The following is a 12,637-nucleotide window of genomic DNA, read 5'->3' as shown; positions in this document are numbered from 1 at the left end:
AGCATACCTTCCTTTAAGTGTGAAGTAAATATGTGTGTCTAATTGTTTTGCCGTGTTACACCTTCCTGCCGGTAATAATGTAATAATTTTCCTCAAAGGAAAAAGTTACAAGGCATTTTCCCCCAAGTATCAACCTTTAAAACAGCAAGAAATTTGCATTAACTTTAAGGACTATTCTTTGGTCTTTTCAGATCTGTATCTTGCTGTTTCTTCTAAGTAACAGTGGATTGTCTTGTCAGTCCACAGAATCTTTTCTTGGGGCTCATCAAGATATTTTTTGGCAAAATGAAGACAGGTCTTTGTGTTCTTTTTCATACTATAATAATTATACTGTTAGAATTTGATCTCACTTTCTTCACATCAGTACAGTTACTGTAAATATACGTATAAAAGAAAGAAACAGATACGCCATTAGTTGTGTTAGTACTAATCGTAAAGGCATTTTAAATAACTGCATACAGTGCTTAACGATTTTTACCTCATTGCTATTTCTATTTTAGTCTTCCCAATATCACGCTACTGCTGGCGGGGCAGTGAGATCTAAGAGATGCTTTATTACCTTTTCATTTACAGACTTCAGAATGCAGCTCCAGTGAAAACTGGAAACACCATGTGAATCTTTACATAAGCAGTGCACATCACTTACTGTAACTACTGTGAATCTTTGGTGGAGAATGTGTCCTTGAAAGCAGTTCTTCAAGGGGATTTCATTTAACATATTTTTAGTTAGCCTCCAGCTAGTAGTGCATGTTTGCAGTGCAGTAAAAATCAGATAAGGGTAGCATGACATATGTTCACTTTGACTGCACAAACATTATGTAGGAGTAGGGAATGGATAATAGGTATTGAGTTACAAATAACTGTATATGAATAACAGGGGTCTAATGCGACATCATATTTGGATGCCAACTCTAATGTGCGATTTGGAATCCCCATGTACCGGTATCATTTCCTAAATGTTGCCAATACAAACAAAGGCAGGGGAATTTTAAGCATAATTTTAAAGATAAAAGACATTTTGTGAAAGTTTGACCTTATTTAACCTTGAAAAAGAGGTCAGAGGTCCAAGGACCTAGCACTTTGACCTTTAGATCAATCTATTGACTTGAGGTTTTAAGGCTTTTGGTCAATTTTTGACCCTTAAATCATTAAGTTGATGTTGAAGACCTTGGCGGATGTACACCAAATTTTAAAGGATAGCTACATGACCCCACGCTGCACCCCTACAAAGTTTTAAAGATTTAACTCAAAACCTTTCAAGCTATCATGCTTATAGACATAATGACATCAGGTTATAATAATTCAGGTGAATCTTGTGCATTAAAATAACAACAGAAAACCACTAAGGGAATTTGAGCTTGTGTTTACCACTGAAGGTCAGATAATCAACTTTTACTGTTAAAATACATTGGAAGGGTTTCAGGTGACACTAAAGCCTTTTGTCTAAAATTAGCTCAATTTAATCCCAATTTTGTTTTGTAATCTCTTCGTTCTTGTGGCAAATTGACAAACACAGCAGCGATTTCTCTTTTAAGCAATTTTTATCCTGAAAAAAAGAGAAAAAAATACACGATGCAAAGAGTTCAGTTAATTTGCAACAACCTCTCATGAAAACAAGAAAACATAAATATTTAAGACATCTGTCAAAAACTTTCTTAAGACTAAAAATTGACTGAATTCATATTTTTATACCCAATGTTTATGTGGGATTTCTCCCACAGTCCAAATACATGCAATTAATTAGGTTAATCGATGATTCTTAATTGCCCATAGGTGTGAATGTGAGTGTGAATGGTTGTGTGTCTCTGTTACCCTGCCTCTCGCCCTATGGTAGCTGGGATAGGCTCCAGCCTGTAATTACCAATAATGCGGTGGTCTAATAAGCAAATTAAAGCATAAAAAGGTCATATTTTTTGTTACAGAATAACAACAATCAGTCTTTAAATTGTAAAACCCAAATACTAATGCAACATTTTTACCTGTTTTTATTAATCACAGGGTCTCTGTTTATTTATACATAATGGCAGCATATGTTACCATCTCGTGCCATCAAAAGTCCCGCAGTGATCCAGTGTTCTTGACAGTCATGTCAGACTGTTTACATAAGTTCAAATCAGACCATATTTGATAGAGATGGCACGCCTGCCTGCTGTTTCTTATCATACAAGGAACAGAAAGACACTGAACCCAAGCACAGACAAAAATATATTTTTAAAAATGTAAAAAAAAAAAAAAAAACTTCACACATTAATTGGAACTGATAATAAGCTGCAATGCTGTAAAAGAGACTGTTAGTGTTTTAGCTTGTGGTTGTTGTTTTTAGCATTCCGCTCCCCTCCATCATGCATTTATTGTATGTGCATCTTTGGCGTGCCTACCTGTGCAGTGCAGGGAGAGTGCAGAGAAACAATCTGTTTCTGAGAGAGTCGCTTCTAATCCGAGGACTCTTCTCAGTCTGTAAACTCCTTGCTGATAAATCTGGCTGTTCACTGCACGCCAGCGCGACCCTCAGGCAGTCAGGCAATGTCCAGGTGCTCCTGAAGGCCGGTCTGCCCCTGAGCTAAGTAAGCAATTAGCTGATGAACATAGCCAGGCATTTTTTCTATCATTTGTTTTTATTTTTAATCACATGACAAAAAGCATCATAAAACACAGAATACAGCAATTCATCGCAAACTACTGTATGATTAGGAATCCAGTTAATAGCTTGAATTGAACTCATTACAGCCTTTAGTTTTGACATAGTTCACACTTAACTGCTGTACACTCCTGTAAAGCCACTGACAGTTGAAGTGATTAACACTAATTATCTTGTTCTAACGTAATGTTCTGCTGGGGAAGCTTGCCTGCTCACATTCATGTGTTGCGTACCAGCACACCCCCTTAATGGGAATGGCACACCACAGCAAAAACAGGCCAGGAACACCTTGAGCAACACACTAAAAGAGGACAGAGTGTTGACCTGGCCTCAGACGACCCCCACCGCCCCAGATTGTAGTCTGACTCCATGCAACATGTCTGATCAAAGTAGACCCCATGCTTGCGTGTTCGCTGCCATGTCAAAACCACAGAGCAGCCACGGGCGTCTTGTGGAAATGCCTTAGAGGACATAAGCTGTTTGGTGGCTCAGTGAGGACCTACACAATATTGGCCAGGTGGTTTTAATGATGTGGCTTGCTCCAATTTAATGAATGAACCGTCTCAAAAAGCTTTCTGCTTAAATGCTTAAATAGCGTCTGCAATTTGTCTGAAGAATTGACATTTTCCCATTTTCCCACAGTCACGGTCAAACTTTGATTACATTTTGAACAGCTTCAGTCTAAAAGGTGTTTTTAAAGTGCTGTGGTGTTCCACTGTGCTGTGCCTGGTACGGTGCAATGAAAGCTGAGCTGCATGTATTCAGGCAGCGAAACCCGATCCACGTTTGAATTAGTGTACAGTATACTGCAAAGCTTCTGATTATTTGGTACATTAACACATACTCAAGAAACTCATTAACATAAACCGTGAAGTGAAAAAGAGACACTCATGATAATCTGCAAGCTACTCTGAATGGAATTTAAGGAGCCAACACCCCAACACGTTATCTCTCCAGCGCTTTTAAAGCTTTTAAGTCTCTGCAGATTTCTCAAAACACTGAGCGAGACAGCTACAGCTCAAACACTGACAGAAAAACGTTGTCAAGTATCTACCAAAATAGCAGCAAGTGTTCTCTGGATAATCCATAATGAGACACATCCACCAAGCTTAGTCTGTATCCCTTTGATATTGTTCTGCAAGTGTCCACTGAACAGTCCTGGGTCAAACTCTGCTTTAAATCCTCCTCTTAGTCCTGTCTGACAATGACTGGGGTTATTTCAGGTTCAAACTCCACTCTGCCAGCCTGGAAGCTATAAGAGGATTTCAAGAACAACTTTGACCCAGGTGTTAATATCACACTAGAAGAGTAATGATAACTCCATCATCTTGGCCTTGCCACAGCATCTCGCCTTCAAACGCCACTTTCCCGTGTTTCCTGGCTCTCATCAGAATTCCCACCACCTTGTCAGAGATCCGAACATATCTGTCAAACAGCTCTCCGAACGTGACCCGGGTCTTTCCGTCGGGGCCCGGATCAGCCATAGTCCTGATCACATAGCACATGTCATCTATCTCACGGTGGATGTGTTTCTCTGCACGTCTGGCCCTTTCTGCTGTCTTACTCCCCTCCTTTGGATGTCCGTAACCCTCCTGGCCTTTTTGGAGGCGGAGGGACATGGAATAATCATAGTCAAAGTATTCACTGAAGGGGTTTAATTTCTGATTAACTGCATGTTCAGAGACCCAGTTCTGCCAGCGGCTCTTGAGACTTCCCACGGCGCTGTATTTCTTGGACAAAGTACTGATCTTGTTGGCATCCTCGGCTTCTTTTTTATACCTGTAACGCAGTTAACGTAACAAATAATGGAAAATGAACAAGACACTCAAGACACTGCATAACGAAGCACTGTGACATTACTTACGCTGGGACTGAGGATCTTTTTATTCTCACTGGTGTCTCAGAATCTTCTTCGCAGTTCTTCTGCTCTGCTTCTGCTCTGTGTGTTTCAGCTTCCTCCAGACCCTCCTCATCTGCCTCAGTGGGCCCACTGTCCTCTTTATCCCCACAGGTGAGTCCCTCTCTCGGACCTCCTCCTCCTTTTACAAGCTTCTGCTCATTCTCCACCTGCTTCCAGCTTTTGGTCAGAGATGACACCATGTTGGAGCACTTCCTGCGACGAGTGGGTGAGCTTTTCTTCTTCAGCATTCTGTCAATTTCTTCATCTGATGGCAGATGCTCCCTCTTGATTTTTTCCGTCAGGAGCCCAATACCTGCACTTTTCTCCTGAACGCTGCTGGTCACTGTCTTCACCACTTGTTTTGTCTTGATACAAGGTACCACTGGTGGCTCATCCGATGTCTTAACCTCATCAGTCTTGGACGCTGATGTCTGATGAGCTACGAGACCTTTAGAAGCTTCTGTTTGCTGCGTTTGTATGGGAAGAGACTTCTTGGGGACCCACTTCTTCTCAGGTTCCTCCGGTCCTCCCAGTGAAGGTGGAGCCCAGCCGCTGGGTTCACTGGCCTGCTTATTCTCATTCTCTGTCACCCATTGCTGCCAACTGTTTGCCAGGCTGCACACCATGCTAATAGTGCGGAGTTTCTTAATGTTCTTGTTGCTGGATGGTTTCCTTTGGGAAGCTTGGCCATTGCGCTTGTCTGACATAATTGACTCTATTAATATGTAAATACAGGTACAATTAATCCTCACAAGTGAGCTGTTAAATTTGCTGAAATAAACTCATATCCTCTGCCTGACTCGTCCCTGCTCTCACACACTTGCAGCTGCAGCTCCAAAGTGGGGAGCGTAAACCCTAATGGTGGAAAGTATTCGAGTCATCCCAGGCTACCGGCGTGATCGTCTTTCCCTGACGCTGGTCACCCCCGTGCGCTCATGTTTCATCACAGATTGAGGCGCTTGTAACTAGAGGTGAACGGGGCAGTAGACCAGAAGTTTCTTAACTAAAACAAGTGCAGAATGACCAAAGACATGCCAATTTATATATATATTTACAGTACGCTCAGCTTCATAGACATTAAAACACAAATATACATGATGTGAGATAATGAAACAATCTTGTGTCCATGTATTCTGCTTAGCACTGTAATTTCCCAGTGCCTGGGGAGGAATTCACTGCCCTTGCTTAAGTAAGACTTCTGAATTTTATGTCACAGGCTTTACTGCTACAATCTCATATTCTTGGTGTAAACAAAAGGGTGGCTAATTTTAGCCAGTGTTATCAACCTTTAGAGGGAAGTTGCTGAGTCTGTTGGCTAATTTTAGGACTCCTACTGTAAAGCTTTCCATTTTACCCTCTCCTTTCCAAACACCATAATCGTGTTCATTTGTTTTGTGACCAAAGTAGCTGCAAAAAAAAAAAAAAAAAGTAGCTGCAGCAGTTACTGTATGCAGTGTGGCATTATGGGAAATATTAAGTATAACACTGTGAAGACAACAGTGGTGCAACTAGGAAGGAAACTAGGAAGGAAAAAAAACAATAATGCTACATAAAAGATGTAGATAGATAGAAGATAGAATGGGGACTTGTTAGAGTTTTAAACTGTGGTAGTTTATATCCACCAACACTGAAAATACCAGTTAGGCTGGGCATTGTGATCTATAAAGTAGCAAAATATAGAAATATTCAATTAAAGTACAAATTCAGTAAATTAATTGTGCACTTGTGTGGCTTGTAACTGTAGCTAGTTATGAGATTTGTGATAAAACAACGAAGAAGAAGAACAAAAGAGAAGCCAGGGGGGGTTTTAACCAGGAAAGAATGTGATACCTGCAGAAGACGGGGATGTCTTGCTTACGCATGCAGCGGTTTAGTCTTCCAGTGCAGAGGTAAGAAGATCTCAGTTCACTCACAGGCTTAGAGAGCAGCATGTATTCTGACTTTAGCAATATCATCAAAACATACCGCAAACCTTAGGGGTGTTCAGTCCTGTTTTAAGAGCTGTGTTTTATGTGAAGATGGTTTTATGTGTGATGATTTTACATATGCATGTTTGATGAGGAAGGGGCCTGTTTATAAATAGGACTTGGAACACACACACACACACACACACACACACACACACACGCACATGCACACACACACACACACATGCACACAGGCATTAAGTTGCATCTGTTGGCAGTCTGTCGTGGAGGGTGGAAGTGACTCAGGGAGTATCAGCAGAGGACGTGTTCTCAAAGCAGCTCAGTGTGGTAATATTTCAAACTGTGCTCTGAGAGGAAGGCTAGTGCGCCCCCACAAGGACAAACAGGCTTATTACTCTTTCAGGTCTGAGGCGTCAATGATCAAAATGATCAAATAATGTAGCTACAACACACATACACAACATTTTTAGGGGCAGGCAGCATTACGCCTGTAGTTTCTTTTAAATGATTTTAATTAATAAACACTTTAATTGTATCAAAACATTTAATTAAAAAAAAAAAAATCCAGTTCTTCCTTGTGTGGAAACTGTCAAAGATTTTGTTGCCCACAGACCAGCAAAAATGCATCAACTTTCTTTTGTAAATTACAACAGCAAAATTTGTGTATTTATTCAAAAAAAAAAATTAATGATGTCAGATAAAAAACTACGAGTCTTAGGCTGAAACCAAATTTAGGTTTGAAGACAGAATCTCTGACACAAGGAGAAATATGAAGTGAAAATAAGAAAGGACCTCTGCCCGGGAAAGAATGTGAGACTTGCACAGGACAAGAATGCCCTGCTTACTCAGTAAGTGGTTTGGCGTTGCAGGCAAACAGGAAAGTCAAGCTCTCCACGCCAACACACATCAGCCGATGCCTGCTCTGCTCCGTACCATGAAGTCAGCGCTGCTTTCCTTGCCTCAGGTTGAAAATTCTATTCAACACGGTCCTAGATTTTTTAACTGGTGTATTTTTTTTTTTTTTTTTTTAGTTGATTCAGTCATAACAGGAGTTGTGTTCTATTTTTTGTGAATGCTCTTTTCTCTTAGGGAGTCAAATATGATAAACAGTGGTAACATTACACAAATGATTTATCATTCTCAGTTTGGTTGTCTACCACTGGAGGTCACTATGGTTTCATTGTTGGAGCAGGACACAAACCATCAGGCTACAGATATGTAAACTGTGAGTTCAGTATTGTTACACAGTAACTCAAGTATAACCAAAAAGGCAATTCTACTGATATGGAGACAGCCTATTACACTGTATACTGAATTTGATCCCTATAATTTGTACTATAATAATCTGCAATTTATTGTAGTACAACCACAATTCCAAAAAGTTGGGACACTGTATTATGAGTGTGAATTTGAATTTGATGACACCAACATGTCTCAAAAAAGTTGAGACAGAGGCAACAAAAGGGTGGAAAAGTAAGTGGTACTAAAAGAAACAGCTGGAGGAACATTTTGTAATTGATCGAGTTAATTGGCAGCAGGTCAGTAACATGATGGATATAAAAAGAACACTTTAGAGAGGCAGAGCTTCTCAGAAGTCAAGATGGGCAGAGATTCACCAATTTGTAAAAAACTGCATCTACAAATTGAGGAACAATTTCAGGATAATGTTTCTCAACATGAAAATGCAAATACTTTGAATAGCTCATCATCTGCAGTGCATATTCTCATTGAAAGATTTAGAGAAACTGGAGAAATCTCGATGGAAATCACAAGGGGTAAGGCCAAGAATCAAATACTGGATACCTGTGATCTTTGGCCCCCCCCTTAAAAACAGGTACGATTCTGTCATGGAAATCACTGCATGGGCTCAGGAACATTTCCAGTTCACTGTGCCATCCTCAAATTCAAGTTAAAGCCCCCTGATGTAAAGAAGAATCCATATGTGAACAGAAATGCCAGCATTTTCTTGGGGAGGGGGGGGGGTATAGTCATTTAAAATGGACTGAGGCAAAGTGAAAAACTGTTCTGTGGTCAGAAGAATCAAAATTTGAAATTCTTTTTGGGAAACACGGACATCGTGCTCTCCAGACTAATGGGGAAATTATGGTTCTGTGGTTGTCGCGCATTGGCAGTCTGCTGGCACTCTGTGGACAGCTACAGACTGCAGGTCCATCTGCAGAGAGCGTTGATTTGATCATTTCAGCAACACTCCACGTATGATCAAGAGGATAGCCATGTGCACAACAAAAATTTGGGAACACGTGCTGGAGAGGCCCTAATAAATGCATTTCATGGGATGTCATTATTTTCTTATTACTGTGCAAGTATCTCCATCAAATATATCGCCTATCATACATAACCAGGGGTTAAAGTAAGCCAGAATGATCCAGAACAGTGTTTTGGTCCTTCAATTAATGAGCAATTATATCTGATAGGCAGGTTAATGCATTTTTAAGTATCTTTGGGCAAAGTACTCAACCCCAAGTTGCCTCTGATGCATCCACTGACTGAGTGAATGAGATTTGTAGTAGAAAGTGTTTTGAGTAGAAAGGTGCTGTATAAGTATCAATCCATTTACCATTTATATCAAGGATAGCAGATATTAATTTATATTTAAGGTGATGGTGCTGATTAAATTTACTCTGCATTTCATACTACTGTAACTTTATAGTGTCTAGAGTTGGAAAATCATCCGTGCAGGATGTGAAACATCTGCTCATACCTTGTTGAATTCAGATGGCTAAATCCACAAAGAGCAGTGAATATCGGAGTAGCAACAAAGGTCAGCTGATCACAGCCTCACGGAACAATTTTATTGTGCTTCTTATTTCCAGGTAATTATTTTCCTCACGCTGCATCGTTACACCTGATCTCAAGGTTTCCTCCCCCTGTCAAATCTTTCAGCCTGGGCTGTAACACAAATAAAACTGTACAGCAAAAAATAAAGAGTGACGCAGAATCCATGGGACCTGAAAGTGATGTCCACTAGACTTTGTGAAGCAGCAGGAATGGTTTCTATTATGTCTCGTGCTCTAAAAAGATGCTTCAGATGAGAAGAAAATATATTTCCTGTTGACTAGACTCTACTTCAGGCGAGTCTAATGATTTCAACCAAGAGGTATGAAAGAGGAGAGACTGCACCTGTGTTTCCTGTTGCTTCTCAACATGCGCAGCATTGCTCCTGCTTTGTTTACCCTCTGCTGCTCGCACTGAATATGTTTGATTTGGCCGTAGATATTAATGAGTCTCAGCTGAACAGGAAGTGCAGTTGTTAGGGCCTCTGAAGCTCTCGCTCTGACCTTTGCATGTGTTTCTGAATATTTGTTGTGCTTGCAGTTATCCTCCTGATCATACTTGGAGTGTTGCTGGAATGATCAAATCAACATCCCAACATCCAGATGATGCAGATAAGCATCACTGTGATTAACTTTGGTCGGGGTTTGTTTGCAGGAACACTGTAAAATGACACGATGAAAAGCCGAACAGCTGTAACCAGGATGCTTTTTATTTCCTGTCAGTAGACCTTCGCTGATTTGTTGTCTCTTCATTTTCAGGCCAATAAACAGTATCTGCAACTGTCTATCTGCTCTTGACAAATAATCTGAAATACCTACACAAAGCTGCCGTTTTGATGCAGCTGTATTGAGGTCTTGCGATTCCACAATGCTGACCTTAACAAAGAAGCTGGCCTTACAAATCTGTCCTGGCCCAGGAAAAGTAAACCACTATAAAATCCACTAATACTTCCTTCCGAAGAGGCTAGATGTTATTGTTTGACTCTGCGATTTGGCCCTGATAAATAAAGATGGGAAAGACAGTAAATTAAAGCTAGCTCAGTGCAGGGGTCAGTGAGGGCCTACCAGGATGAGAAGATACCTCATCCCCTGCAGAGGGATAGACAGGATGACAGAGTGCACTGCTGGAACCAGACATATTCATTAGCTGAAGGCCGAGGGAGAGTTTAAAGGTCCCTGGTTTGGATTTATGTGGCAGATTTCACGACAGCGTTTTACACAGTGAAGAGCACGGAAGCAGAAGAAATATAACAAACCAAACAGGAGCATATTGGCAGTGTTTACAGTAATATGGGCTTTTAATAGTACTCTTTAATGTTAGGGATCTTTTTTTATATGTAGCTGAAAACTCCTAATGCTTTAAAGAGGATTAAAATAGTCTTCTTGACGTGTTTTGAGGCTCTTCCTGTGCACAGACAGCACTGACTTGAGACAAATCTATGTGAATAATTGTAATAGACTCACAGTTACAACTGTTGCAATATGATAACATTTATAACACGATATTTACATTGTGCTATCGTGCTTGATTTTGCTAATTGGTGCTGTCAAGGAAAGACTGTATAGTGTTTTAGTAGTTCCACTTTCCAGAACTCCAGTGGTCTTATGGCTCAGTCACACTAGAGTGAACCTCCACACCCAGTGGATTTTTATGTTGGAGAAGGATTGCAAGAAGCTGCTGCTGCAACCAACTGGTCACCCAGAGGTTGAGCATTGCAACATCTTCAACCTCTGGGTGACCACTTTTAATCACACAGGTTGCCCGGGCCTCTTTTCAACTCAGCTGGTATTTTGGTTATATTCCTCTATAAAATCAAGGTTGCTGAGTACCTGTCATTTTGCAGTTATAGTAACGTGCCATTTTGCAGCAACTATGTGACTATTTGTGGAGGAATTGCTGTTTTTGAGGTTCTGGTTGGACCATGAATGTAAGGAATTAATATGAATTTATGTTTAATGTGTTTCTGTGCAGATACGTTTCCCTATTCGTACTTTACTACTGACCATTCATCATTATTTCATTTGATTTATTTTAAAATGATTCTTTTACATATTTTATTTTTTCTATACTGCTTTTATCTTGTATTATTTTAAATACCCTTTTTTTTGTGGCTGTCTTTGTTGTTTATTTGTGGACATTTTATTCTGTTTTGGCTATTGCATGTAAGCTCCTTTGAATAATATAATGTTGATCGTTGATGTAGGTGCTATAACAGCAATTCCTCTTTAAAACTGTGGCTCCCAAAAGAAGAAACATATCAAACTGCACTGATAAAAAGGTTCTGACTCGCAGTGCGTGCCAAATGTAGACTGCGATAGTGAAGATTAGGAGAAATCAGGCTGGTTTTCAAAGTATTCTTGATAATTTGCATGCTTGTTCCCCTGCATTTTAGACACATTGAATATGTTAATAAAACATATGTGCTATTTGTTTTGTGACATGCTCTTGTTACCAGATATCTTACAACAACATGTTGCTTTTGGCTGGCACAGCGTCAGTCAGCTCTCACACTTCATTACTTCTAACCGCAGCAGCCTCTGGGGCAATAATTGACCACACACTTCTCACTTGTTACATCATCTTTTATGGAAACTGAACTCCAAATTAAAAAGACTAAAAATAAGGCGCTCGTATTCTTTATCCTCTACTTCCTGACATGCAAACCAATTTCTCATGGGTTCTTTTTTGCAGATTTTCCAGTGTAATTGAACAAACAAATACATCCTATATTCCAATAACTTCAGGATGTTTAACCATGATCTGAATCCATTTGGATAAGTTGTCCTTTGCTTAAACTGGTGAGCAAATCAATATTTACAGCCGAAAGCTTTCAAGCCTTTTAGTAACCGCACAAGTGTAAAGCCTTCATGTTATTATCAGCTGGAACGGTCCCTTTCGTTGCCTGCAGCCTTTCTTTGCTTCACACCCTCTGTGTACACTAACTGTCATTCTTACTCCCACAGGCCATCAATCACGTCAGGCTCTTTTTGAGTTTTTCTGCATGAGAGAGAGTCCCACACCTCAACACACGTTTACGTTTCTATTCTTCTCCATTTATTTATTTTTTTTAAACTGCAGGACTTTTCACTCAAGACCAGCATACACAATTCAAATTGCTTTGGAAATTGCAAATAAAAAAAAATAAATCATGACGATACCAGATAAAAATCGGTCTTTGGTAGTTTCGAGAGGTCAGAGATTGATAAATTGTTGATGCATCGAGATGTTTTGTTCACTCTTGTTTTGAACATTTGAACAAATACTAAGAAAAAGATCGTTCCAGATGGTGACTTCATGCTGGATTTGAACAATTCTGCACAGACCACACAGCTACATGGTACTGCAGTGATTTCGAGTTACTTTTCCAATCTAATG

The 12,637-nt window shown here is 40.0% G+C and overlaps 1 protein-coding gene across 1 annotated transcript; it reads right to left on the bottom strand.

The window, feature by feature from the left end:
- Window positions 1-3,933: 3,933 nt before the first annotated feature.
- abrab (actin binding Rho activating protein b) lies at window positions 3,934-5,382 on the bottom strand. The gene is made up of 2 exons (XM_030741855.1): window positions 4,503-5,382; window positions 3,934-4,417 (listed from the first exon to the last, which is right to left on the bottom strand). Exons 1-2 carry the CDS (start codon window positions 5,243-5,245, stop codon window positions 3,934-3,936), a joined length of 1,227 nt encoding a protein of 408 aa, XP_030597715.1. The 5' UTR covers window positions 5,246-5,382.
- Between the last annotated feature and the right edge of the window lie 7,255 nt (window positions 5,383-12,637).

Source organism: Archocentrus centrarchus, chromosome 11 (assembly GCF_007364275.1).
Source record: "Archocentrus centrarchus isolate MPI-CPG fArcCen1 chromosome 11, fArcCen1, whole genome shotgun sequence".
NCBI lineage: Eukaryota > Metazoa > Chordata > Actinopteri > Cichliformes > Cichlidae > Archocentrus > Archocentrus centrarchus.
The sequence above is the reverse complement of the archived record's forward strand: the minus strand, read 5'-3'. Positions and strand labels throughout refer to the sequence as shown.